This window comes from Mobula hypostoma, chromosome 12 (assembly GCF_963921235.1).
Source record: "Mobula hypostoma chromosome 12, sMobHyp1.1, whole genome shotgun sequence".
Classification (NCBI taxonomy): Eukaryota; Metazoa; Chordata; class Chondrichthyes; order Myliobatiformes; family Myliobatidae; genus Mobula; species Mobula hypostoma.
The window spans coordinates 74,300,959-74,328,646 of NC_086108.1; the positions used below are offsets into that span (position 1 = coordinate 74,300,959).

Below are 27,688 nucleotides of genomic sequence, written 5' to 3' on the forward strand. Positions count from 1 at the left end.
GCATGACCTGTGATTGGAAGGACACACTAGGAAGGATGATGATGGAACAGAAATGGCTGGAATTTCTGGGGTTAATTTGGAAGGTGCAGCACAGATGCATCCCAATGGAAAAGTCATATTCTAAAGGGAGGACGAGGCAACCATGGCTGACAAGGAAAGTCAAAGACAGTATAAAAACAAAAGAGGGTACATATAATGTTGAATATCGGGTGAGTGATTAGTCTTTGAGGTACTGCAAGTCTGTGTCTTTATTGATGCTTTGCTGCACGCTTGAGTACTTGGTGGGGGTCGCCAATGCTTTTTTTTGCTGGGGGTGCCATTGCTTTGCTGCTGCTTGTGTGTGGGAGGGGGAGCTGGGGGGGAGGCTTTGGGGTTCTAACATTTAACTGTCATTCATTCCTTGGGGCACTCTGTTTTCGTGGATGTTTGCAAAGAAAAAGAATTTCAGGATGTATATCGTATACATTTCTCTGACATTAAGTGTACCTATTGAAACCTAATACAGCAAAAATTAGTGGGAAGTTAGAAGATTGAGAAACTTTTAAAAACCAACAGAAGGCAATTTAAGAAAGAGCCATGAGGAGAGAAAAGTTGAAATATGAATGTAAGCAGGCCAGTGGTATAAAAGAGGATACCAACATATTTTCAGATGTATAAGGAGTAAAAGGGAGGTTAGAGTGGATATTGGACCACTGGAAAATGATGCTGGAGAGGGAGTAATGGGGGACAAAGAAATGGTAGATGAACTTGATAATTCTTTTGCACCTTGCATCAGTTTTCACTGTGGAAGACACTAGCAGCATGCCACCAAATTTAGCGTCGGAGTAGAAGTGAGTGTATTTGTTACTGAGAGAAGGTGCTTAGGAAGCTGAAAGGTCTGAAGGTAGATGAGGCACCTGGACCAGATGGATGGACTATACCCTAGGGTTCTGAAAGATGGAGCTGAAGAGATTGTGGAGGTATTAATAATTCAAGTTTCTAGAATTGTTCTGGAAGACCAGAAAATTGCAAATGTCACTTCAGTCTTCAAGAAGGGAAGGAATTAGAAGAAAGGAAATTATAGGCCAGTTAGCCTGACTTCAGTGGTTGTGAAGATGTTGGAGTGCATTATTGAGGATGAAGTTTCAGGGGGAGGCACATGATAAAATAGGCCAAAGTCAGCTTGGTTTCCTTCAGGTGACATCTTTCCTGACAGATTTGTTGTAATATGTTAAAGAAATAACAGGCAAGGTAGACAATGGAGAGACAGTAAATGTGCTTACTTGGATTTTCAGAAGGCCTTTGACAAGATGCCACACATGAGGCTGCTTAACAATATATAATATACAGGATCGATTGAAGGCCTGAGTTAAAGGGAAAGGTTGGGCAGGCTAGGACTTTATTCCTTGAATGTTGGACACTGTGGGAGAGTGATGGTCAAAGGTTTTTCAAAGGTACATTTAATGTCAGAGAAATGTATACAATATACATCCTGAAATGCTTTTTCTTCGAAACCATCCACAAAAACAGAGAAGTGCCCCCAAAGATTAAATGACAGTTAAATGTTAGAACCCCAAAGTTCCCCCCAGCTGCCCCCCCACACATAAGCAGCAGCAAGCAACTATCCCCCTCTCTCCACCAGCAAAAATAAAGCATCGACACCTACCACCGAGCACTCAAGCATGCGAAGACACAGACTTGCAGTACCCCAAAGACTACTCGTTCACCTGGTATATGTGTATAAATCATGAGGGCACTGATGAGGTGAATTGAATGGAGTTGATTTTATTATATAAGCACAACAACATGGAAGAAACACTGGTTGGGAACATAGAAAGAAAGGAGGGATTTTCGCCAAATGCAGCAAATGGGACTCATAAGGATGGGAATTCTGGTCGGCACGGATAAGTTAGGTCAAAAGGCCCATTTGTATGCTGTTTTGCTCTACGATTTGGTTTAAATGTTCACGAATCCTATTTGATAATGTAATTCATCTTGTTGTTATTATTGTGACAGAAGAATCATCTCAAGTATTTGGAAAACCACAAGGTTTACACTGACCTTAATTGATATCTAATTTCTGGATCTAAGAGGGTGCTGAAGGAATGATAATTTCCTTTGGATTTTCAGTGACTATCTTAGAATTGTACTCAAGTTTCTGAGGTGTGTGTGAATCTTAACCTTATTACCACTGGTACATGTGAAGTGCATTAGATAATGTTGTTTCAGTGAAGCTTGTTGCCTGCCCTTCAACATTGCATTGAACACAGCTGAGCATTTCTGGAATCATTCACAGTTAATGCAGAAGATTTTACATAAGAATAGAAATTACATGTTTTTATGTTTGAAATCATAAAAAATTAAAAAGATAAAACAATTTTTCAAAATTCTTTATCCATATGAATCCAGAAAATCCTCCAAGTGCCAAGCAGCCTGTTTCCAAGATGCTGGTCATCAAAAAAGTTTTGAAAGAGGAACCAATATTCTCAACAAGCTTTTCTTCCTCAGGAAATCATCTTTCAAGTGGCAACAAAAACACTGCAAGCCCAAGTGTTTACAAAAATCTGATACCGAAGCCTACAGCTCCTCCCACAAAGGTAAGGTAGTGTGTTTCTTTTTTATGTAAATTTTTAAAAGGCCTGCTAAGCTCTGAAATGAAGGTAATTGTGAAGATGAACATTTAAAAAAAATTGGATAATGAACTAGTAATTTTCTATGAATTCTGAATTTGATTTTATTTCATCTTCACAGTTGATTAACTAAGTGTTCTGTGTTTCTTGTAAAATTGCATTTGGCATAATATTTTCAACTTATTAAACCCCATTCCAGAAGATGTTTTCACGTATTCTGGATGAAGGTAACTGTAATAATAATTCATGGAGTGTAATCTGCAATATTATAATTTATAGAACCATAGAAACTACAGCACAGAAACAGGCCTTTTGGCCCTTCTTGGCTGTGCCGAACCATTTTCTGCCTAGTCCCACTGACCTGCACACAGACCATATCCCTCCATACACCTCCCAGCCATGTATCTGTCCAATTTATTCTTAAATGTTAAAAAAGAACCCGCATTTACCACCTCGTCTGGCAGCTCATTCCATACTCCCACCACTCTCTGTGTGAAGAAGCCCCCCCAATGTTCCCTTTAAACTTTTCCCCCCTCACCCTTAACCCATGTCCTCTGGTCTTTTTCTCCCCTTGCCTCAGTGGAAAAAGCCTGCTTGCATTCACTCTATCTATACCCATCATAATTTTATATACCTCTATCAAATCTCCCCTCATTCTTCTACGCTCCAGGGAATAAAGTCCTAACCTATTCAACCTGTCTCTGTAACTGAGTTTCTCAAGTCCCGGCAACATCCTTGTAAACCTTCTCTGCACTCTTTCAATCTTATTTATATCCTACCTGTAATTTGGTGACCAAAACTGAACACAATACTCGAGATTCGGCCTCACCAATGCCTTATACAACCTCATCATAACATTCCAGCTCTTATACTCAATACTTAGATTAATAAAGGCCAATGTACCAAAAGCTCTCTTTACGACCTTATCTACCTGTGACGCCACTTTTAGGGAATTTTGTATCTGTATTCCCAGATCCCTCTGTTCCACTGCACTCCTCAGTGCCTTACCATTAACCCTGTATGTTCTACTTGGAGTAAATGTTTGACAGGACTGTAAATATAAGTACCGTTTCAGTAACCGCCGAGAATGAGTATCAGGTGACGAAGGTTAAATAGTTTCATTTAATTTTCATTCAGGATACAGGAGAGGTTCTAGCTTTTTACTTTGTAATGCAGTCATATATACTGACTGTACCTCTTTATATACAAGTAGATTTTCTGCTGGGTCAAGTTTAGTCTTTAATATCCACTTGTTTTAACCCCTTCTAGCATGTATAGATCTGATAGATAGTTTTTCAGTAATGTTGTGCAACTATTTTCTAAGTATCATAAGGTGTTCTGTAAGCCTTGCCCTCTAACCATAATGTGGCATTAGGACAAGTACTGTTGGGATGGGAAACAACTTCTTCCCCCAGGCTGTGCAACTACTGAATTCCCTACCACCACCAGCTTTCACCACGTTTATAGCGCCAGTAGCATTATACTGTTCACTTTTTAACTTGTGTTGTAAATGCACCTTTTTATTCGTTAATTTACTTGTAGTACTATTACTTCCCGTGTTGTTTGTGAGTTATATGTACTGTGTTGTGCACCCTGGCCTGAAGGAGCATTGTTTGTTTGGCTGAAATCATGTTGAAATGACAATAAATTTGATCTTGAACTTGAATCCTTGTACTCCACACTGTGTCACCATTGTTCCTTGTACTTTATACAAGAATATAATATCTGGCATCATTCATAAATGAAAGGTTTGCATGCTTCTTATGGCACTATTGCAGGATTAGTGGTAATACAAGATTCATTATCTAAAATCAAACAACAGTTCTATGTAGATGCTTTACCAATGATTTCTGGCTTGAAATGACTATCCCAAGATTGTGGACCAGGAGGGAGAGTACCCCATTCAGCCTCTTGAGTCACCACTACCATTCAACAAGCTCTTAGCTGAAGAACTTCCTCAAAATATTCGCCAGCCATTTGTAACCTTCTATTCCTTCAGTGTCCAGAAATCTACTGATCTGATATGAATATTTTCAATGCCTGAGTCCTTACAATATTTCAAAGTAGTGAAGATCGTTGCCTTTTATATGAAGAAACTTAAAATTGTCTTGACTGTGAATGTTCTACCCTTTAGCTCTAGACTCATCAAACAGACCTATTCTCTTGTATCCACCATTCAAACCCTCCAGATCATTCAAACTACATTCATCTAGCTTGAGAATAGAGAAGGCTTTGTGTAGTAATTGAGTCTATCTTCTTGAAAGATGAAAAAATTAAATGCATTATATTTGAAGAGTTGGATATTGGGAGTTTGCTTCTGCTGGCTGATAAGCCCATGACCCGTGTTGCACAACTGACAACCTTATTAATATTTTCTTCTGCCTTATGTTATTAACTATGCAAGACTCTGGTTTAAGTCTGTTTATTGCTCATTGAATCATTCAATTTAAAGGATTTCACTGCTAATGACTCTGAAGTAACATTGTTAAAGGTTATTGGCAATTCACCTAATTTTTACATAGATGGAAAAGCACTGGAAACTGCAAAGTCACCCAGATCAAGAATGTACCAGTGCAGGAGAAAATCATGAAAAATAAGAATGAAAAATCAGCTGTGAACTTTGACGTCTCAAAAGATGGTTGAAAAAATACTGCTTTAAAGGATGAAGTTAGTTTATTTGTACAAGTATAATTGTGTTTCCAAAGGAATTTGACCTGAAGAGTACAGCGCTAAATATTTTAATTTTAATGAAATTGCAAATGAAAAATGGATGAAGCTTAATTGATTGTTGCTGATCAGCAAAATGCATAGCAATTTATAAAACCTGTTATGAAAGTAAACTGCATTATTTGCCATGACATTTGAACTTCCAATTGATGGAGATTTTGTGATAAGTGTGGTAACTGAATATGAAAAGTTATGTCCTGCTGAAGGTCAATTAAGAAAAAGCTTATGGAATTTTTCTATAATGCACCTTCTAATGGTAGTGTTTTTAAGTGGGCTGTTAAATGTCGGCAGAATAAAAAAAAGGCACATGTCAGAGGCAAAATTCAGTATTGCCAGCATGCTATCACAACCTGCTTTGTGAGGAAATGTTTGAAGTACAGTACCTTTTGGTTTTTAAAACTACCTTGATGAAATGTAAGTTCCTTATCAACTTACTGCAGAAAAGGAGGAAGACATGAAGGGATTGTCTACTATGGGTGGAAGTTAGGAAGAGGAAGGGGTCAGTAACTCTACTGGGTGTTTTTTTATAAGCATCCCAATAGTAATAGGGACATCGAGGAGAAGATAGGGAGACAGATTCTCGAAAGATATGATAATAACAGGGTTGTCGTGGTGGGAGATTTTAATTTCCCAAATATAAATTGGCATGTTCCTAGAGTGAGGGGTTTAGATGGGGTGGAGTTTGTTAGGTGTGGTCAAAAATGTTTCTTGACACAATAGGTAGGTAAGCCTACAAGAGGAGAGGCTGTAGTTGATCTGGTATTGGGAAATGAACCTAGTCAGGTGTTAGATCTTTCAGTGGGAGAGCATTTTGGAGATAGTGATCACAATTCTGTCTCCTTTACCATAGCATCGGAGAGGGATAGGAACAGACAAGTTGTGAAAGCGTTTAATTGGAGTAAGGGGAAATATGAGGCTATCAGGCAGGAACTTGGAAGCATAAATTGGGAACAGATGTTCTCAGGGAAATGTACGGAAGAAATGTGGCAAATGTTGAAGGGATATTTGCGTGCAATTCTGCACAGGTACGTTTCAGTGAGACGGAAAGGATGGTAGGGTACAGGAACTGTGGTGTACAAAGGCTGTTGTAAATCTAGTCAAGAAGGAAAGAGCTTATGAAAGGTTCAAAAAACTAGGTAATGATAGAGATCTAGAAGATTATAAGGCTAGCAGGAAGGAGCTTAAGAAAGAAATTAGGAGAGCCAGAAAGGGCCATGAGAAGGCCTTGGTGGACAGGATTAAGGAAAACCCCAAGGCATTCTACAAGTATGTGAAGGGCAAGAGGATAAGACGTAAGAGAATAGGACCAATCAAGTGTGACAGTGGAAAAGCGTGTATGGAACTGGAGGAGGTAGCAGAGGTACTTAATGCGTACTTTGCTCAGTATTCGCTATGGAAAAGGATCTTGGGGATGCAGGGATGACTTACAGCGGACTGAAAAGCTTGAGCATGTAGATATTAAGAAAGATGATTGCAGGAGCTTTTGGAAAGTATCAATTGGGATAAGTCACCGGGACTGGACTAGATGTACCCCAGGCTACTGTGGGAGACGAGGAAGGAGGTTGCTAAGCCTCTGGCGATGATCTTTGCATCATCAATGGAGATGGGAGAGGTTCCGGAAGATTGGAGGGTTGTGGATGTTGTTCCATTATTCAAGAAAGGTAGTAGAGATGATCCAGGAAATTATACACCAGTGAGTCTTATTTCAGTGGTTGGTAAGTTGATGGAAAAGATCCTGAAAGGCAGGATTTATCAACATTTGGAGAGGCATAATATGATTAGGAATAGTCAGCATGGCTTTGTGAAAGGCAGGTCATGACTTATGAGCCTGATTGAATTTTTTGAGGATGTGACTAAACACATTGATGAAGGTAGAGCAGTAGATGTAGTGTATATGGATTTCAGCAAGTCATTTGACAAAGTACCCCATGCAAGGCTTACTGAGAAAGTAAGAAGGCATGGGATGCAAGGGGACACACATCAAAGTTGCTGGTGAACACAGCAGGCCAGGCAGCATCTCTAGGAAGAGGTACAGTTGACGTTTCAGGCCGAGACCCTTTGTCTGTCCTGACAAAGCTGCTGCACAGGTTGACTCTGTGGTTAAGAAAGCATACAGTGCTTTGGCCTTCATCAATCGTGGGATTGAGTTTAGGAGCCGAGAGGTAATGTTGCAGCTATATAGGACTCTGGTCAGACCCCACTTGGAGTACTGTGTTCAGTTCTGGTCGCCTCTCTACAGAAAGAATGTGGAAACCATAGAAAGGGTGGAGAGGAGGTTTACAAGGATGTTCCCTGGATTGGGGAGCATCCCTCATGAGAATAGTTTGAGTGAACTCGGTCTTTTTTCCTTGGAGCGACAGAGGATGAGAGGTGACCTGATAGAGGTGTCTGAGATGATGAGAGGCATTGATCGTGTGAATAGTCGGAGGCTTTTTCCCAGGGCTGAAATGGCTAGCACGAGAGGGCACACTTTTAAGGTGCATGGGCGTAGGTATAGAGGAGATGTCAAGGGTAAGTTTTTTACGCAGAGAGTGATGAGTGTGTGGAATGGGCTACCGTGGTGGAGGCGGATACAATAGGGTCTTGTAAGAGACTCCTGGACAGGTACATGGAGCTCAGAAAAAAATTGTCGGCACAGCTTTGTGGGCCAAAGGGCCTGTATTGTGCTGTAGGTTTTCTATGTTTCTATGTTACTGGATCCATGGCCCTTGTCTACTCAAGATTGCGGACCATGCTGGATGGTCTTGATCACCTCAAACTCTTTCCATGTGGAGTATGAGGAGGCTAATTAAAAAATATGAGGAAGGCATAATCTCTTAAACAATCTATCTAGCAACCTAAACAAACACTTCTTGCTCGGGGAATTTACAACTGCTGCAGAATTTTCTTAACTGGAGAGGATGCAGGGTAAAAATAATACTTTAAAATGATGACCTGCCATTTCAGAAGAAGACACACTGAGCAGTCGAGAGGAGTAGCTCATCTACTGTCATTCTATTGTGTGTCAGTGAAATCTGTGGAGTAAAGATCTTTATATCACAATTCTGGCAATTAATATGTAAGACCTTGTGGATTTGATTGCAGCCAATTTTAAATGTTTTTGGAGGAAGTTAGTGCAGCAATGATGTGGTTGGTCATGTGAAGGGGAGGTGACTTAGCAGGGAACAAGTCTTAAAGATTTTTGGCATTGCCACTGGTGTTTTAAAGCTTATTCTAAAAGTGAAGTAATTGATTAACAGGCTTGGTGATTTTGGTGTTTCCAATGACCAGACTGGTGGGCTTCAGGGAAATAAACCATTTGTTTCAAACCTTGCATGACAAATTACATCTTTCAAGTTGCAACTGAAGCTCATGTGATTTCCCTCACTTTCCTTGTGTCAATAAATGTTTTCTGGGTTCTGAGGTCATTGACCTTTGAACAGAGAGTATAGATGTATACTCTGGCCTAACCTCTAACTCCCCCACATCCTAGTCCCTAAATTCTAACCTGACCCTTAGCTCCCCTCTGTCCCTAAAACCATCCTTCTGAACCTAAAAAACAATTTTTAAAAAACACTTCTGAGCCACAACTCAATGGAGTTTACAGCTTGGCACCATCTTGATGAATGTTCATATTCGTCCATTCTTGATGTGCATTTAGCCATCATCTCATCTGGTTATCAGCAAATGGAGATAGCGGGAAATCTGGACAGTAGCTGAGCACAGCACCATGACCAATATTTCATTCTGTGATTGTGTAACATTTATTATTATTGGTGACATCTTTTCAAATCCCATAACATCTTGGTCTCTGTGTGTTTTACTCTACAACAATGCCTGATTTATCTTGAAATCTAAAGATGTAAACCTACATCAGATAAAAATCTAATGCCTATATAATATGTACTTCATCTGTTATACTTGTTCTATTAAATAATCTTGAGTTAATAGATATCCCAGTATGTGCTGTACTTGTTGGATTTTCACTTGGTTTGTTTACTGTAGCCTTTGGCATTACCTATTTTAACTTTTGCAAATTGGTTTAGTTGCTGTTGTAATACTATTCAGTAATGTTTATTCTTGGTTGTACTGTATAATCAAAGAATGTATTTCAAGACAAAACATTCTCTTCCTATTGTTTTCTGATTTTCTGATTTCTACACCATTTAGGTTGATAATCCTCTTGGACATTATCCCTGAAATAGATGTTAGAAAATTTCCAAAATTATTTTGTTTCACTTGGTACAATTTCCAAACTGAAATGTATGACCTAATCTCCCTCCAAGGTAGTCTGGCAAGTCCCACAATTCTATCAAGTATAAAATTAATATTAAAGAAGCAAGCTCATCAGCACCACCTTGTGGTAACTTGAATTGGCAGTTTAACAGCAATGTCCACAGCTGAAAATTTAAATTAAAAAGAAAACAACAAAACTTTTGGCTATTGAATATAAATTTTTATTGAAAAATAAACTTTTTAAAGGTATTCAACTCTATCCTTTGGGGGAAAAATATGCTGGACAAGGAAAATACAGTATTTAAGGCATCCTGAGAATCAAGATCATACCAGATTACAAAAGGTATTAGAAATTTGGACAAAACAACGAGAGTTAAGTAAATTTTCTGCAACTGAGAATGATAGGTAATGATGTCAGAATCAGGTTTATTTTCTCTGGCATATGTCATGGAATTTATTGTTTTGTGGCAAGAGTTTATAGCGCAATACACAAATTACTATAGGTTACAATAAGAAATATAAAAATAGTGCAGTAGATAGATGATGTTAATCTGGTGTCAGAAATTGAAAAGTTGTAAATGATACCTGGAGGGCGGTGTGATTTAATAATGCTACAACTTGCATCAAAATGCAGGAAAACTGGAACAGATCTGCAGACGAGAGAAACACAATTTGAAACCCCACATGCATAAACTAGGAAATATCATTATATCAGTGAGTTAAATCTTGTAAGCAAATTCTTGTCTACAGGATTAGATCAATATTTTAACATTGACTCGGTCACATTTGAAGTTCTTGTGTCAGCTCTTTAAGCAATAAAAGAATTTTGAACTGATCATCAAAATAAAACTAGGCAGAAATAGTTCAAAATTGTGAAGATGTAGCTGTCAGGCAAGATTAGCTTGTCTAGGCCTTGATTCTGAAGGAAGATCTGTAACCAGGTTTGATTGACTAGAAACTGTTGCATGAAAGAGGACTAAGAGAGCAAAGACATATGTATTAACCAATCAGGTAATTGAAGAAATATTTCTCTACATTAGAAAGTGCTGTTTGCAGACACGTAGCTGAAATGACTAATCAAGAAAGGGAATGGAGGACACAAAATTAAAATGGGAGCTCATGGATTATTTGGTCCAATTGTCTGATTTTGTGCTATTTTTGAATGTATTATTTTTATTGAATGCACTTGTGAAAATGTATATTTGTTACATCCTGCAATTAGATTTCCACATTTTCTTCCTGTTCTCCAGATATTAATTTATTCAAAATTGATTATTCCTTAATGTTTACAACAGGAATTCTGCAGATGCTGGAAATTCAAGCAACTTTGATGTATATTCCTTAATGTTTACTCATTCCATTTGAATTCTAGATTTGAGAGTTTCTGTACTGTGTTCTGTAGATGAACATTCAACAATCTGGATTGATACTCACTGCAACTGGTTTAACTTCTGAATTCAATTAAATTTACAGATTCAGATTTTTTCCAGTTCTGCACTCCTATCCTCCTTTATTAAAACTTGTACTCTCATTTATTTCAGTACTCTGAGGCGGGTTGTCATGCCTAGTTTAGTGTTGTCAGTATATTCTTCATTCTCATAAAGGCGCAGAGATGTGGTTTTTGAGGAGGATGCAAAGATGAAATGACTATTCAATGAGGATGTCGTGAACAGAGCAAGCACGAAAAGAGAAATAATGTATGAGGTCATGAAAAGGCAACGTAACTTCATTGAACATGTGATTAGGAAAGAGGAGTTAGAATGCACAGTAATTATGGGAAAGGTTGAAGGGAAGAAAGCAAAATGAAGGCAAAGACAAATGGTGATGGAGACAGCAGCCAGGGAACTGGAAGTGAATACCAATGAATTGATCTGCTTGACCCGAAACAGGAGTGTGTGGACCATGGCAGTCAAAGCTCAAACTGGGCATTGGGCATGGCACCTGATGATGATGATGATGATGACTCTCATTTATACTGTAATTTGTAAACAGAGTATGTCAATCATGCATTTTTCAGCCATCATTTTCCAGAACAAATTCAACAATCTATGGTGCTTTCAAATAATTTATTCACTTCTCATTGGTCTTATTGCTTAATTTTTAGCTCCTTCCTATATTCTCATCCTGTTGAATAAATTATTTTGTATTGAAGGTGATAAAGTTTTACAAAGCGTCAAATTGATGTTGTATTCTGTAAGCTTTTGATTGTTTTTAAATACACCACTACTCGTGTTCTCTCATTTAAATGTAGGTGTGGCATTTAATATCAGAAAGACAATGTACGTAAGCTATGGAAATGGATAATTAATTACCTTGCATAGTTTTCCCTCAACTGTGTTTTACATAGGCATATTTATTTTGAAACAAAAAAACTTGTTGAAATTCCGGTGAAAAAAATGAATAAATACTTGTTAAATCATGAATAGTGACTTTTACAATGTATTTCTTTGTGAAGTTGCAAAAGGTACACAAATTGTCCAGTATTTCCTTCACCAACCCCAGCTTATGTTTTTCTTCCCATTGGGCAAAAGCAGGTACTAGAAGAAACTGTAGACAAATTAATGTAAATATTGATCAGCATTTTTTCATCTTGTATTCCTAATTAAATCCCTGCAGGTGCAGCCTGAGTTTTAAACACCGAAATTTATAAGCAGTGGAGTGGATGGGGATGGGTTTGCACTGAGAACACTGCATTTCCACATGCTTTCTCTCCCATCTCCCAAACTCCCCCCCTCCCCCCCCCGCGCAATTTAATTAAACGGTGGCTGAGTCAGTGAGGCTGGCTGGCTGCTACTCACTCTCCTGTTCAGCTGTTTTTGCGATCGTCTCCCACGTATTGTGAGAAATTCAAGTTACCATCTGTTCTTCAGAATAAAATCCTTTGCAACGTGGAGATGGCCTGTACAAAACATTGATTATGTTATGAGAATCTCTTTCAGATACTTTTTGTAGTATGTTTGAATAATTTGCTGTAATTCATGTATATTTATGTGAAGGTAAAGATGAAAATGTATTAAAGGTCCAAAGGTTTCCTACCATATATTTGCCATGTCCAGCAATTTGGTGGTCATTCTTTAAGACTTACTGATTTTCATGGAATCCTTCAAGTCTTCAAAGTTTATGTAATCTTGTGCTCAGAAAATTAATAGAATTACTTTTTTCCCCATGTGTTTTCAAATATAGCAAGGTCCATGGAAATCTACTGGAAGGGAGAACAAACCTGGCTTGCATTTCTCTGGCCAAGATTCAGCATTCACAAGCCCTATTGCAATGATCAAACCTCCAGCACAGTTTAGTAGCAGTTCTTGTCACATCTCTCCGAAAGAGGTATGATAATAATGAAAGTTTTCTTAACACTGCACAATATTGTTATTTATTTTCTTTATCTCAAAATGGCAATGTGTTTTGAAGATTGCCTTGGAAATTCTAATCTAGCTAGAATTCTGAAATTACCCAATTATGGAAAGCTGGTCGACAAGAAAATGTGCATAAGCTGGAAATCCAAGCAACACACACGAAGTGCTGGAGGAGCTCAGCAACCCAGGCAGCATCTGTTGAAAGGAGTAAATAGTAGATGTTTTGGGCTAAGAGCCTTCATCAGGACTGGAAAAAACATGAGTTCGAATCAAGAAGGTGGGGGGACGGGAGGTAGAAATGCAAAGTGGTAGGTGATAGGTGAAACCGGGAGGGGGAAGGGGTGAAGTAAAGAGCTGTTGGGTGAAAGAGATAGAGGGCTGGAGAAGGAGGAATCTGATAGAGGATTGAAGGCCATGGAAGAAAGGGAAGAATCAGAGGGACGTGATGGGCAGGTAAGAACATGAGGTGAGAGAGGGGAATGGAAATGATGAAAGTGGGGCGGAGGGGTGCAATTACTAGAAATTCGAGAAATTGATGTGCATGCCATCAGGTTGGTGGCTACCCAGGTGGAATGCAAGGTATTGCTTCTCTGACATGAGTGTGGCCTCAGCGGGGCAATAGAGCCACCGTGGAAATCTAATCACGAGCGTATTCTGAATTTTTATTATTGTGCGCCTTTTACTCCAAAGAGTAATTTGTCTGTATGTGAAATGATGGGAGTTTGCACTGCTATTGCTTTAAGTGCAAAGTATGGAAGGGAAGTGTTATTTTATCCATGTTTTAAGATTGCTTTTATGTCAACAGCTTCATACTTGGTAATGTAACAAAGTAAGAGTGGAGTCATTCACTCATTTGCGTTATGGCTAACCTGGGCCTTTGTTTCATTTAAGTTCCATATCCCTTGATATCTAAACCTACCAAAAATATAACACATTTTGAGAATTTTAATTGACGCTACATCATAGAAAGTTCCAGGTTTTAGCTGAGTAAGTGCATCATGATTTCACTTCTAAATGAGGGAACATACATTTTAAGATTTGTCCTCTTGTTTTTAAGTTCTCTTCCAGAGGGTTTTTACCAAAGGAAACAGGTTATCTGTATCTACTGTTAGATTTCATTTCATTTTAAAGATCTCGCATTTGTCATGCTTCTACCTCCTGCATTGATTTTCTATGTCAGCGGTCCCCAACCATCGGGCTGCAAAGCATGTGCTACCGGGCCGCGAGGAAACAATATGAGTCAGCTGCACCTTTCCTCATTCCCTGTCACGCACTGTTGAACTTGAACATAGGGTTGCTAACTGTCCAGTATTTGCCAGGACATCCCGTATATTGGTCTAAATAGGTTTGTCCCATATGGGACCGCCCTTGTCCCGTATTTCCCCGCTAAGGTAGAGCGTTCCTATGAAAGCTTTCGTGCCGAAATGGCGTAAAGCGAAGAAGCAATTACCATTAATTTATATGGAAAAAATTCTTGAGCGTTCCCGGACCCAAAAAATAACCTACCAAATCATACCAAATTAACACATAAAACCGAAAATAAATAACACTTTAACATATAGTAAAAGCAGGAATGATATGATAAATACACAGCCTATATAAAGTAGAAATAATGTATGTACAGTGTAGTCGGGAAGATGAAGGCAGAACCGATTGTGGAAAAAAAATTGGCATGTATGTGCATGCGCACATCACGCATGCGCACACAGGTGCCCACGCAAGGCTTCATGGTCATGGTAGTCTTTCCTGGTGTAAAGTGTTCCGGGATTTGACTGCTACTTTTGTCCCTTATTTGGGAGTGAGAAGTTGGTAACCCTAACTGTAAAAGACATGTTGAGGTGAGTTTAACCCTACTTGAATACCACCCCCGGTCGGCCGGTCTGCAAGGATATTGTCAATATTAAACCAGTCCGCAGTGCAAAAAAAGGTTGGGGACCCCTGTTCTAAGTGTCTTAAAGCTGACTTGAAAATTTAACGTAACCCTGTGGTGTATGTACTTGTCTGCTGGAGCATCATTCCTGTCTTAAATATTCACTATGACATTTTGATGAAACTTTTGAACTTTTGGTTACAATGCTTGCAAAATTCTTCACGGGAACAAAATTAAATTTGGAGTTTATGAAATCAGATGAATGTACTTTGTACCTCTGTTAAAATAGCATTGCTAATCAAAACTTTTAATCCCCCATGCTGATGGTATAAATTTTGAAATGCATTTTTAAATGATTCAGGAATTGACAGTTGTGTATGATGTATGCATCTTCAACTTTGAATGATAATTGTTTGAAAATACATACAGTATATTTTAGTGATCTTAACAGGAGTAAAATTAATGTCTTTTGTACTGAGTGTGGCCTTCACATTGTTTTATTTCCAGACTCCTTCAAGCACCACTCCTCCTATCGAGATGAATACGAGTCGACTAATAAAAATGACTCGTGTGAAGACTGACAAGAAGAGCGAGTTTCTGAAAGGATTAAAAGATGACCGGAATGGTGAAATCTCAGAACACAGAGATTTCAACAAATTAGAAGTTAGTGAAATAACAGATTTTCATTTAATATGTAGTATTTGTTGGGACAACCTGGCTTGGGATCGAGTAGGTAATGGAGTTTTCTGGTCCCACAACCTTGCCTGTTTCCAGCACTCTTAGCCATTACTTAAGGTCATGTGAAGGAACTCGCCTGGCCAAAGTTTGGCTGCTGTGATAGTGGGGGTCATGATGTATCACAGGTTTGGTACTTTTGGCTGAAAGTGGTCAATATATTTATTGCCTCCATCATTCAGACCAAGATGAGGTAGAATAGCAGAGCTTCAGCCATACCTCGTCATGCTGATATTGCTTGACTCTGGATTTGGATGCTACTGTACATACCATGCTGCAGTGCAACTTCCCTGAACTGGCACTTCACGGCATACCTCAGTGAATTGGAGTTGATCCCTGGTTTCATGATAGTGGATGAGTGATGGATATGCAGGTTATTTAGGTGACCATGTGTATTGATGCTGATTTATCTCAATGCTCAGTTATCAGATGGTAGATCTGTTGTAATTCTATTCCATTTGATGCAGTTGTAGTGCAGTACACCATGAAGGAGGGTACAGATAGCATCTAAAGCTTGTGCACTGGTTACTTTCAGTGATTTTGTGGGCAGGAACATGGGCCGTAGGTGGTTTGTGAGGACTCCTTGTCTTATTTCACTCACTGTATGTTACAGACTTAGTCTGGCATTGGTATCCATCGGGACACAGCCAGCCAAGGCAATGGTAATGCTACCAAGCCACTCTCATAAGCCATAATGTTCCCCACTCCTTGTACATTCTGTAACAATTAGAATATGCAGTGGTGCTCCTAAGTTTTGCTGATCGTGGAGTAGTATTGATTTATTAATGAGGGAAGATCTTAGATGGTAATCAGAAAGTTTCCTTGCTAATATTTCTGATGCCATGAGGTGGTGCAAAAAAGATGCACAATGATATTGTCTGAACTGGAGGGAGAAATTGGATAAGCTTGGTCTTATTTTCCTGGTGTGAAGGAGAGTGAGAAGGGATGTGTTAAGGGTGCATAACATTATGAGGGGCATAGATGGGATGGAAGGTCAGTATCTTTCCCATAGCAAGGATGTCTGAAATTAGAGGGCAAAGATGTAAGCTGCGAGGGAAGATATTTAAAGGAGATATGGGAGGTAAATTCTTTGCACGAAGTGTAATTGGTATCTGGAATGAACTGTGAAAGGAAGTGTTAAAGGTAGAAAAGGCAACAACATTTGAGGCATCTTAACAGGTGAATTATTTGGGGGTAGAGAGTTAATGCAAACAAATTAGATTAATATAGATGGGCATGAAATTTGGCACAGTTGTGGTAGGCAGAACTGTTTCTATGCAATATAACTCTATGGATTGGTTTTTGGAGTGTGGCAAGGGCTAGTGTCTCCTGTCTGCATACCTAGTAAGGGGATCTGTGGTGGAGTGGATTGGCACCTTGAATGAAAGGTATAATTCTGTGATTGTGTCCACTGTTGTTTGATTATTCCTTGAGACTGCTTGCAATTTGGGCATGAGGCCCCAGATGATGGTGAAGAGGACTTTGCAACATAGGTAGACCAGGGACAACTTTGGTATTTCTAAATTAGGAGTCTAGGTCGATTAAAACATTTTTTTTTGTTTGAAGTTAGCAGTGCAGTACAGTTGAGTGACTTGCAAGTCCATTTCAGAGGGGGTTTAGTTTTAGCCCTACTATTTGTTCTGGCATCATATGTAGTACCTATGAGATTAAGATGCTAGGATGTAGATCATTAGCAAACCATATGGATCTCTACAACAGCATAGCAGTTTTTGTAGTTGTTACTAACTGCTTGTTTTCTTCCCAAATTCTAGAGAATTAAATGTATTTAAGTTCTACAGCTGGCATAATGAGATATGAATTTGGGTTCCTAGATTTTTAGTCCATGTCTCTAGGTTATTCATCTGGATTATAGAACCATATAAATATCATCTTAAGGTAATATATTTTTATATTTAGATCCCAACTCAAATTCCTGTCTAGTGACAAACTATTGGGAATCCTCACCTGGAGGTAAATGGGGAAAATCTGTTAACTTCGGCTTGAAGTCAAGCATTTAATGAGATTTGTAAAGTTTGAAGAGCAGAAGTAATGATCTTGAAGAACCTTTCAGTAACATTGGAAGTCATATTCCCCCATGACTTGATATAGAACTATCAATACTGAAGTTGTTGATGATTTTTCAGCTGTCACAAATATTCAATTTCAGTTTCTATTGATGTTATTGTGTTTATGTCTAAAGTTCCCAGACAAAGAATTAAACTATCTGCCCAAGTGCATATCACTGAAGAATAATGAAGAAAATATGCTTCCCTTTAATTTGTCACAACATAGAACTTACGCTTCTGCTCACATTTTTAACAGTCCTTTTTAATGTATTATTTTCTGCTATCAAGGTAATTGGGATACTTGTATAATTCTCTGTGCTTTTTAAAATCAGAAACAAAAATACTTTAAAGAAAAAATGTTAGAAATAGCCTACAATTCAGACAACATATGTAGAGAGGAAAAAAGCAGCTAACATCATCCTGATGAAGTATCATACATACAGTAGTTGTTGCATGTTGATTTCCATGTACTTATCAAAATGTTACCCCTTTTTCAAAAAATTGAAATAAATTGTAATTGAAGCACTAACTTCTAAAATCAATATTTCAAAGCAACCATTTTGCAATAGCACATTATTTACTTTAACTTTTTTTTAACCCCATCCTGTAGGACTGTGTTCATGATATTCCAGAGCACCAGGAAAATGGAAAAGCAAATGGTCATCAGCATAATCTCTCCTTCTTTGGTCCAGAAAAAAACTACCTTTCCAGTTCTCTTGAAGCAGAACATAGGTATGAATATTTAGTTGTTTGTGAGACTTATAATAAAATAATTTAAGTTTTTTCATCACACTGGATGGTACTTTTAGATTAAGATTTGTTAGAGAATGTTGGATCTCTGACAGTCAACAGAGTGAGAGACGATTCTTTGAAGAATTGAATACAAGGAGCTTTGTTGAGTATAGGTTGACAGTGGACAGTTGTTTTTAATTTCAAGTGACTTAACACAAAATGCATGCTCTTTCAGAAAGGATTGTGATCCAGATGAAGGAGCTCTATGTCACTCATGCCCAGGAGAGATGATCTTACTCAAAGCACTTCAACTGGATGAAGCATTATCTCCACATCTGTCACATGATGTTCACAAGACTTTTGTATGTTTGAAAGAGATCAACTCATTCTGTCAATTCTTTGTCAACTCCTACCTTTGCCAAGGGTTGGCTTCTCAAATGTGGGGAATAGTCAATGTTTTTGAGGATCTCCAGTCATCAGAAGGCAAAGTGGTGCATTGATGGCAGGGTTTATTTATTTAGATATAAAGCACAGAATATGCCCTTCTGGCCTTTCGAGCTATACCCTGAGCAACTCACTGATTTAACCCTATACTAATCATGGGAGAATTTGCATTGACCAGTTAACCGACTAACCTTTGGACCGTGGGAGGAAACCAGAGGAAACCCAAGCATTCCATGGGGAGGATGCACAAACTCCTTACAGAGGACACTGGGATTGAGCTCCGATCTCTTGTTTTCCTTTAAACGCTGGAATTAAACCTGTTTTCATATAACCATTAATGAAGGTTTCATTTGTCCTTGACAAATATGCTTAACACCAACTCCGGGAAATCCATCTTGATGTAAGTCAGGTGGAGCCCACTTGAAGTTTACAGTGTTTCTCTTGGATGAGCCCATGCAAGTAAAGTCGATTTCAACTGTACAGCTGTCCACTGAACTTTGAGAAGTAGGGTTGGTGCTCAAGATCAGCATGAGATCCTAACAGTTGAAAATCTATGTACATCGGTGGAGCACTTCCAGGCAATGATAATAGCTGTAGTATGAAGGTCCCTTTGTAAACTTCTGAACTTGAATTTTTACACAGATTATTGAAAGCAATGGGTTGGCAAGAGAGCCCTGAGAATGATGATAACTTCTCACCTCTGACTGAAGATGAGCTCAGGGAGTTTCAGGCTAAAATTGAGCAGGTGTGTGTTACATCATTTAAAAAATGCTATTTCATTGAATAGTTTTTTGTTTAAATGCAAGATTAATTGTGTTTTGTTGGTCAACCAGTAATATCATGAGCTTGAGCTCAACAGTCCCATATTTGATCTTCGAATCTTTTCTGTCCTTCATATAACAGCATGTTTCTGTTTATATATTCTGTGTATTCATTAATTACCAGTGCCGTTTTCAAATCAGAATATAGGTTATATTTGACTACTTAAATATAGAAAGTATGTTCTCCAGGACTGCATGGAGTTTAAGAACATAAGCAGAAGTAGACTATCTGGCAGATGTGGCAATCGACTCTGTTCCACCTACCTGCCTTTTCCCCATAACCCTTAATCCTCCTGCTATGCAGCAATCTATCAGTGTCTTAAGTATATTTAATGTGGCAACCTCTACTGCCTCTATGGGGAGAGAATTCCAAAGATTCGCACCTCTCTGAGAAAAACAGTTTCTCCTCATTTCCATCCTAAATCTGTTCCCCAGAATCTTGAGGCTATTTTCCCTAGTTCTAGTCTCACTTATCAGTGGAAACAACTTTCCTGTCTCAATATTATATACCCCTTCCGTAATTTTATGTTTCTGTAAGATCCCCTCTCTGAATTCCAGCAGTTTTCCCAGGCTACTTAATCTCTTTCAGGTTAAATCACTCATCTTCAGAATCAACCTGGTGAACCGCCTTCAAAGCCAGTATATCTTTCCTCACGCAAGGAGCCCAGAACTGCACTCAGTACTTAAGGTGTGGCTTCAGCCATATCCTGTGAAGTTGCAGCATGACCTCCCTACTTTTAAAATCAATCCCTCTCACAATGAAGGCCAATATTTAATTTGCTTTCTTTAAAGCCTGTTGCATCTGCAAACCAACATTTTGCAATCCATGCACAAACACTCGTAAGTCTCTGCACAACAGCATGCTACACTCTTTCACCATTTACATAGTAATCTGATCTTATTTTTTCCTTCCAAAGTGGATGACCTTGCATTTACCAACGTTGTACTCCACATGCCAGGTGCTTGCCCACTCACTTAATCTATCTATATCTTTCTGTAGACTCTCTGCATCCTCTGTACATTTTGCTTTTCGATTCAATTTAATGCCATCAACAATCTTCAATGCACTTCACTCAGCCTCCACTTCCAAAATGTTTGAAGAAAATTGAAGCCAACTCTAAATATGAATGGCCATAATAAAAGAACTGCTGAATCAGAGGTTAACTTTAAGCAAACGGAAGGATTTGCGAGAAGTGTTATGATTGGAACATCATCTGAATAAAAAATAAAGTAACATTGTTCCAGTTTGGTTCAATAAAAAGTGGTCATGTAAGTTAGAATGGTGTTGAAGTCCCTTTTCAGGAGTTGAAGGCTTTACGTTGTGCATTGTTACATGTGTATTGTTTCAATATGCTACATTAAATTGATATTTGCCTGTTCAATTGGATGTGAAATACCAAGAGATTAACTTGGTATATTCTGATCAAATGAAATTTGCTCTGTATTTTAATGAAATCTTAAGATTGTTTTTTTTTAGTGTGAGTTACTCAAATAATTTTTCAGTAACCTCCTTGTTATAACTATCTAGACCAGCACTTGAATTGCCATGTCATTCAAGTCTGCTAGGCAAGTGTTGAAAATAAAATTTCATGGATATAAATTCTATAGAGTCACAGAGTCGTGCACAAACAGACCCTTTAGTTCATGGGCTTTATTTAGTTCATGGAATTTATATCCATGAAATTTATATTCTATACATGTTCAAACAGTATTAGTGTTTTGGTTAAATTCCTTCAAGATTATTTCTCATATTTTAATTCTGGCCATGTGCCAAATGATTTATTCCAACCATTTCAGTCCATTCAAGAAAGTATGACATGTAGTGTAGAACTGTTGAAAACAGATTTTGATCCTACACATCACTTGGATAAAGATCTCCTCTCCATCTTTTTGTCTCCTCTCCCACTTTCTTCTCCTCGCCCCACCCACCTTTCTCCTCGGTCTTCCTCATCATCATCTTTGTCCTTCAGCCCAATTATGAGCAACATTTTTTTATTTTGATAAATGAGGTTTGATCATGCTTCCTTTAAAGTTGATAAGAAAACGAAAGCAATTGCATTCATTTTCACAGGTTAAGTGTTTGTATTCACTTTTATAGAACCCATCAACACTACATTATTCTTTATTTTGCACTATTTATTTATTTTGTGATTACTGGTAAGTTTATGTCTTTGCACTATACTGCTGCTGCACAACAACAAGTTCAGGTCACATAAAAGCAGTGATGATAAATCTGATTAACAACTGAACATTTTTTTAAAATCACATCTTGTATGAAGATTGGCAAATGCAAAGTTATTTAATTGTTCTTTTGCAGCTGAAGAAAAATGGCTTTAGGAAGAATGGTTTTCAGTTGAAGAGCCCATGTACAGCTTTACATTTTTCCCAATGGAGAGGCACTTTCAGTCCGGGGCTTCCTGAAGACTCAGATTCTGAAACTAGCAGTAGTACCAATTCTGATGATGATGCCTAAACTTGGTACAAATGGAATTCACGATATATGTTTTCTTATAGCTGAAGGACTAAACTTACTAAAGCTCTTTTGGCACAGAGTTATATTTTTCCATGCACAAAGGGAGGTGATCATATCCCAAAGAAGAGAATTTGCTTGTCAAGCTTTTTTTCTTTTTCCTTTGATCCGCTGGTCCTGTCGAATGCTTCGTAGAATGAAATATGTCAATAAAGAAGAAAGTGGGCAAAGCACATAACAAGTAATCATTTGCAAGGAAAAAAATGAGTATTTTTTCAAAAGCTTGGAAAAAAAATTTGCAGACAATTAGTAGGAATAGCAATGTGATAGAACAAGCAGTATAAGAGACAAATCCATAATATTGATGATAAATTGTCAAAAATAATGCTAACTACATATGTTTTTCAATGTTGTGACATTTTGGAAAGTTGAAACAAACTTTGTCACCAGAGGTTTATCTCCATTTCTTTGGTACAGTTGTAAAATATTCACAATAGGATCTTTTAAGTTCTTCAAACAGCCTTGATATTCAGGGTGGAATGTAAAATATAAATTTTGTGAAATTTCAAAGATTAAGATTATTTTGATAACGTTATTTACAAATTTAAAAAAGTGGCTATCACATATGAATATCTGTATGAGAAAAACTACTGCATTAAAATAACTTGGAATAAATATTTTGCATCAGTTTGCCAAAATGGTTTGTGTTTAACAATTTTATTGAGATATTTCTTTAAGTTGCTGTATAACTAAATGCTTTTGGATTAAATCATCGACAATGAAAATCAATTAAGCGTATGCTGGTATTGAGCTGGAATGCATTACATGATCCAACAGAAGCATTCAGTACACGAGTTCCAAAATTACTGTCTATCGATAAAATTTCAAGAAGCCTGTAATTGTTATTAAGGTTCATATCCATTGAGTGTTTCTTGAAAGTTATAAAATATCAAGTTTGTTTTAAGTAATTTTAAATATTTCTTTAACTCTGGATGGTTATTTGATTGTTATCTTGGAATTTGGTGAATGCATTTGCAGCTTATCCCACAAAGATAATTGCTTTCTGAGAATCAGCAAAATCCTTGTGATGATCATTTTCCTTTCGTAAAAGATTGGAAATTTCAGATTTATTGACCCCCCCCCCCCCCACAGCTACCATGTGAAATTCTGAATGGAATTGTTCTGTGCCACTGCTGGTTTCATCCTTCTCATTTATGAAGGTGATTAAAGGAGGATTACTCTCAAAGAAACCTTGAGTTGGTGTGTCCACAAATTTTGCATGGTCTGTGTGTTGCATTCTGGGTGGCATTGGTATGTTATCACTGCTGTGGTATTGAAAAAAGCACTTTTTTTCCAGTAATGATATGAAATGGGAATAAAATTCCTGCTCACATTGATTGTCATGACATCATTAAAGCAAAACTTAATATTCTGTTTTATACCTGGAGAAGCTAAGAAGAAAGTCAAGTGCAGCAAATTAAGATCAAGTAGGTTGACTTCTAAATGCTGAAGTCAATAATTATTTACAACAGACTTATGATGGACTCAATTTGTGTAACTAACAGAACAAATACAGCATTAGTTCAATTGATTTCAAAGCCTTTTTGATGCCATATTAAATTCTTAAAGAAATATTAGTGGGTATTTCTAAATATGAGTGCAAAAGTTAATAAATTGATTCACTTAATGTCACCTTTGCTTTCTTGTTAATGTGGTAATGTAGTTCGTGCAATTAAGTAGGATTATGGCAGTCATGCTTGCAAAGACTGCCAATTCTAAATGCCTCGCCCTCCTGGAGTATCTTAGCAACAATAATCTTTATACCAAACAAAACGCCGCTCTGAAATGCTGTCCTTAATGACTATATCTTGAAAGAAATAGGAAAAATTGCTTCAAAATACAGGAGAAACAGGTTTGTTGCAATGGGATGATGGGGTTGGTGGGCAGTGAAGGTGTTCTGTGCATTTTGCTTCAGTTTTGTACAATATGCTGGTAGTTGGGGTTTTTGTTGAGTTGATGTTGTCAAGTGAACATCTGAATGCAAATGATTTAAAACAGCACCTTTTGAATTTGCTATAGAAACAATTAGTACCAAGTTCTGTGCCAGTCATTGACTTTGCAGTTAATTATTATGACTGTTTTGTGTTGGAAAGAAAAACAACAATGCAAATTTAATTTCCCAGATTACTTGAAATAAGTGAAGACAAAGATCAGAAATGATATTGGGGTAGTTTTATTCTCTGAATCCTACAAAAAAAAACTTTTGATTACCTATTGGTACAATGTTTTGTTATTTCTGTAGAAAGGTTGAAAACTTATCTGGTCACATAGATTTGTGAGTTGGAGTTCTACCAAACTTTTGCCTTAAAGTAATTGAGGAAGATTTGTACCTCAGAATGGTCGATTCAGGGAATTTCCATTGCCACAATTGTAACATGAACTTCAGATCCTTGGGACTATTGGAGAAGCACAAGGACAAATTTTGTATTGGCAGTTGTGCTGAAGATTCGTTCTTGTTAAATGAAAATCCAAGAAACAGGCTGCCTGGAAAGCATGGAAACAAAATTAGCAGAATAAATGAAACAAGAAAAATAAACACTCCAAATCATATGGTAAGGCAAACCATGTTTTAATATGTACATTTTTATTATATTTAAAACTATTTTGCAGTGTTTTGTATTTTTAATCCCCAAGAATTAGATAGTTGCAGGTGCTTATTTTCTTTGGTATTCTAGCTTATCCTCACCTCCCATACCGTAGATTTGTTGTGTAAATCTTGTCTCTTTTCCGTGTGGTGCTGCTTTCTTCATTTCTTTATAAGGTGGTGGACTGTGAGCAGAAAGATCTATTACAGTCAAAGCTCTTCATAATCGTAATAAGGAGTGTAAAGGGAGACATCTTATACCTCTTAATTCATCCATTTTGAAAGCCAATTATAAATTATCTTGCAGTGAATTACTCCTGTAAAAATTTGCACACTGTTCAAATTTTTGGATTATAGTGGCTTTCGGTAAGCCCTTAAACAATGTGCTGTTTATGAAATGGTACTGTCTCTCACAGTTCTGTACTTGTGGGCATGGTATTTTTTTTAATGTGTCATGAATTCCTTTATTCTGTTTCCATTTCCAGTGCATTAATGGAAATGTTATGCTATTCCTTTGTGTGCTAGGGATTAATAGAATTTAGTTGCTCGTTAAAGTTCATTCAGTTTCAATTGATGTCCGTCCCTAGAAGAATGTTCTTTCTGGACTGGTAGCTAAATATATGATACACCTACGCTTTGTCCGCCAGAGGAAGCAGGATCTCCCAGTGGCTACGCATTTTAATTCCATGTCCCATTCCCATCTACTGTTGAGGTGAAGCCACACTCAGTTTGGAGGAACAACACTTTATATTCCACGAGGAAATCTGCAGATGCCGGAACTTCGAGCAACACACATAAAAGTTGCTGGTGAATGCAGCAGGCCAGGCATCTATAGGAAGAGGTACAGTGGACGTTTTGGGTCGAGACCCTTCGTGTTAGTCCTGACGAAGGGTCCCGGCCTGAAATGTCGACTGTACCTCTTCCTATAGATGCTGCCTGGCCTGCTGCGTTCACCAGCAACTTCTATGTGTGTACATTATATTCCATCTGGGTAGCCTCCAACCTGATGGCATGAACATTGATTTCTCTAATTTCTGTTAATGCCCCTCCTCCTCTTCTTACCCCATCCCTTATTTATTTATCCCCCTCCCCCTCCCCAATACTCACCTGCTCTCCATCTTCCTCTGGTGCTCCCCTCCCCCTTTCTTTCTTCCAAGCCCTTCAGTCCCATGATACTCCCCCTTCTCCAGCCTTGTATCCCTTTTGCCAATCAACTTCCTAGCTCTTGGCTTCATCCCTCCCCCTCCTGTCTTCTCCTATCATTTTGGGTCTCCCCCTTCCTCTTCCACTTTCAAACTCAGGACGGGTTGCATCTGAACTGGAAGGGGACGAACATCCTTACAGGAAGGTTTGCTAGCGCTGCTCCGGGGGGTTTAAACGAGATTTGCAGGGGGAGGGGAACCAGAGTGTTAGAGCAGATAGTGAGGTGGAGGAGGATAAAGGTCATGCAAGAACTGCAAGTGTAGTGCATGGAGTAAAGCCAGATCTAACATATAAAGAGGCTTTGAGGAAAGAGAAGCAGAATAAAGGGTGTAAAGGTAGTAAGGTAGAAGGGCTAAAGTGTGTGTACTTCAATGCAAGAAGCATCAGGAACAAAGGTGATGAACTGAGAGCTTGGATACATACATGGAATTATGACGTAGTGGCCATTACAGAGACTTGGCTGGCACCAGGGCAGGAATGGATTTCAATATTCCTGGATTTCAGTGCTTTAAAAGGGATAGAGAGGGGGGAATAGGGGAGGAGGGGTGGCATTACTGGTCAGGGATACTATTACAGCTACAGAAAGGGTGGGTAATGTAGCAAGATCCTCTTTTGAGTCAGTATGGGTAGAAGTCAGGAACTGGAAGGGAGCAGTTACTCTATTGGGAGTATTCTATAGGCCCCCTAGTAGCAGCAGAGATACCGAGGAGCAGATTGGGAGGCAGCTTTTGGAAAAGTGCAAAAATAACAAGGTTGTTGTCATGGGTGACTTTAACTTCCCTAATATTGATAGGCACCTGATTAGTTCCAAGGGTTTAGATGGGGCAGAGTTTGTTACGTGTGTCCAGGATGGATTCCTGTCATAATATATTGACAGGCCAACTCGGGGGAATGCCATACTAGATCCGGGTCAGGTCACAGATCTCAGTGGGTGAGCATCTGGGGGACAGTGACCACCACTCCCTGGCCTTTAACATTATGGAAAAGGATAGAATCAGAGAGGACAGGAAGTTTTTTAATTGGGGAAGGGCAAATTATAAGGCTATAGAATTGGGATGATGTTTTTGCAGGGAAATGTACTATGGACATGTGGTCAATGTTTGGGGATCTCTTGCTGGATGTTAGGGATAAATTTGTCCTGGTGAGGAAGATAAAGAATGGTAGGATGAAGGAACCATAGATGACTAGTGAGGTGGAAAATCTAGTCAGGTGGAAGAAGGCAGCATACATGAGGTTTAGGAAGCAAGGATCAGATGGGTCTATTGAGGAATATAGGGTAGCAAGAAAGCTTAAGAAGGGGCTGAAGAGAGCAAGAAGGGGGCATGAGAAGGCCTTAGCGAGTAGGGTAAAGGAAAACCCCGAGGCATTCTTCAATTACGTGAAGAAGAAAATGATGACAGGAGTGAAGGTAGGACCAATTAGAGATAAAGGTGGGAAGATGTGCCTGGAGGCTGTGGAAGTGAGCGAGGTTCTCAATGAATACTTCTCTTCGGTATTCACCAATGAGAGGGAACTTTATGACGGTGAGGACAATGAGTGAGGTTGATGTTCTGGAGCATGTTGCTATTAAGGGAGAGGAGGTGTTGGAGTTGTTAAAATACATTAGTATTTTAGTAACACACATCAAAGTTGCTGGTGAATGCAGCAGGCCAGGTAGCATCTCTAGGAAGAGGTACAGTTGACGTTTCAGGCCGAGACCCTTTGTCAGGACTAACTGAAAGAAGAGCTAGTAAGAGATTTGAGAGGGGGAGGGGAGATCCAAAATGATCGGAGAAGACAGGAGGGGGAAGGATGGA

At 38.5% G+C, this 27,688-nt stretch overlaps 2 protein-coding genes across 5 annotated transcripts in view; both read left to right on the forward strand.

Moving 5' to 3' along the window:
* Window positions 1-22,730, forward strand: part of gpbp1l1 (GC-rich promoter binding protein 1-like 1) — a 78,809-nt gene extending 56,079 nt beyond the window's left edge. For 2 of the 4 annotated variants that reach the window (XM_063064408.1, XM_063064409.1), the window contains exons 7-12: window positions 2,389-2,576; window positions 12,735-12,878; window positions 15,285-15,440; window positions 18,189-18,310; window positions 19,397-19,499; window positions 21,893-22,725. In XM_063064408.1, the coding sequence (XP_062920478.1) occupies window positions 2,389-2,576; window positions 12,735-12,878; window positions 15,285-15,440; window positions 18,189-18,310; window positions 19,397-19,499; window positions 21,893-22,048 (869 nt within the window). In that variant the 3' untranslated portion in view covers window positions 22,049-22,725. Of the gene's footprint in view, window positions 1-2,388; window positions 2,577-12,734; window positions 12,879-15,284; window positions 15,441-18,188; window positions 18,311-19,396; window positions 19,500-21,892 lie in introns of all 4 variants that reach the window. The other 2 variants (XM_063064411.1, XM_063064410.1) reach the window with 2 other exon arrangements.
* Window positions 22,731-22,961: 231 nt separating this feature from the next.
* The window catches only part of ccdc17 (coiled-coil domain containing 17), a 97,253-nt gene continuing 92,526 nt past the window's right edge, over window positions 22,962-27,688 (forward strand). Inside the window, exons 1-2 of the mRNA XM_063063453.1 lie at window positions 22,962-23,957; window positions 24,348-24,657. Coding sequence (XP_062919523.1) covers window positions 24,442-24,657 — 216 coding nt within the window. The 5' untranslated portion in view covers window positions 22,962-23,957; window positions 24,348-24,441. The remainder of the gene's footprint in view (window positions 23,958-24,347; window positions 24,658-27,688) is intronic.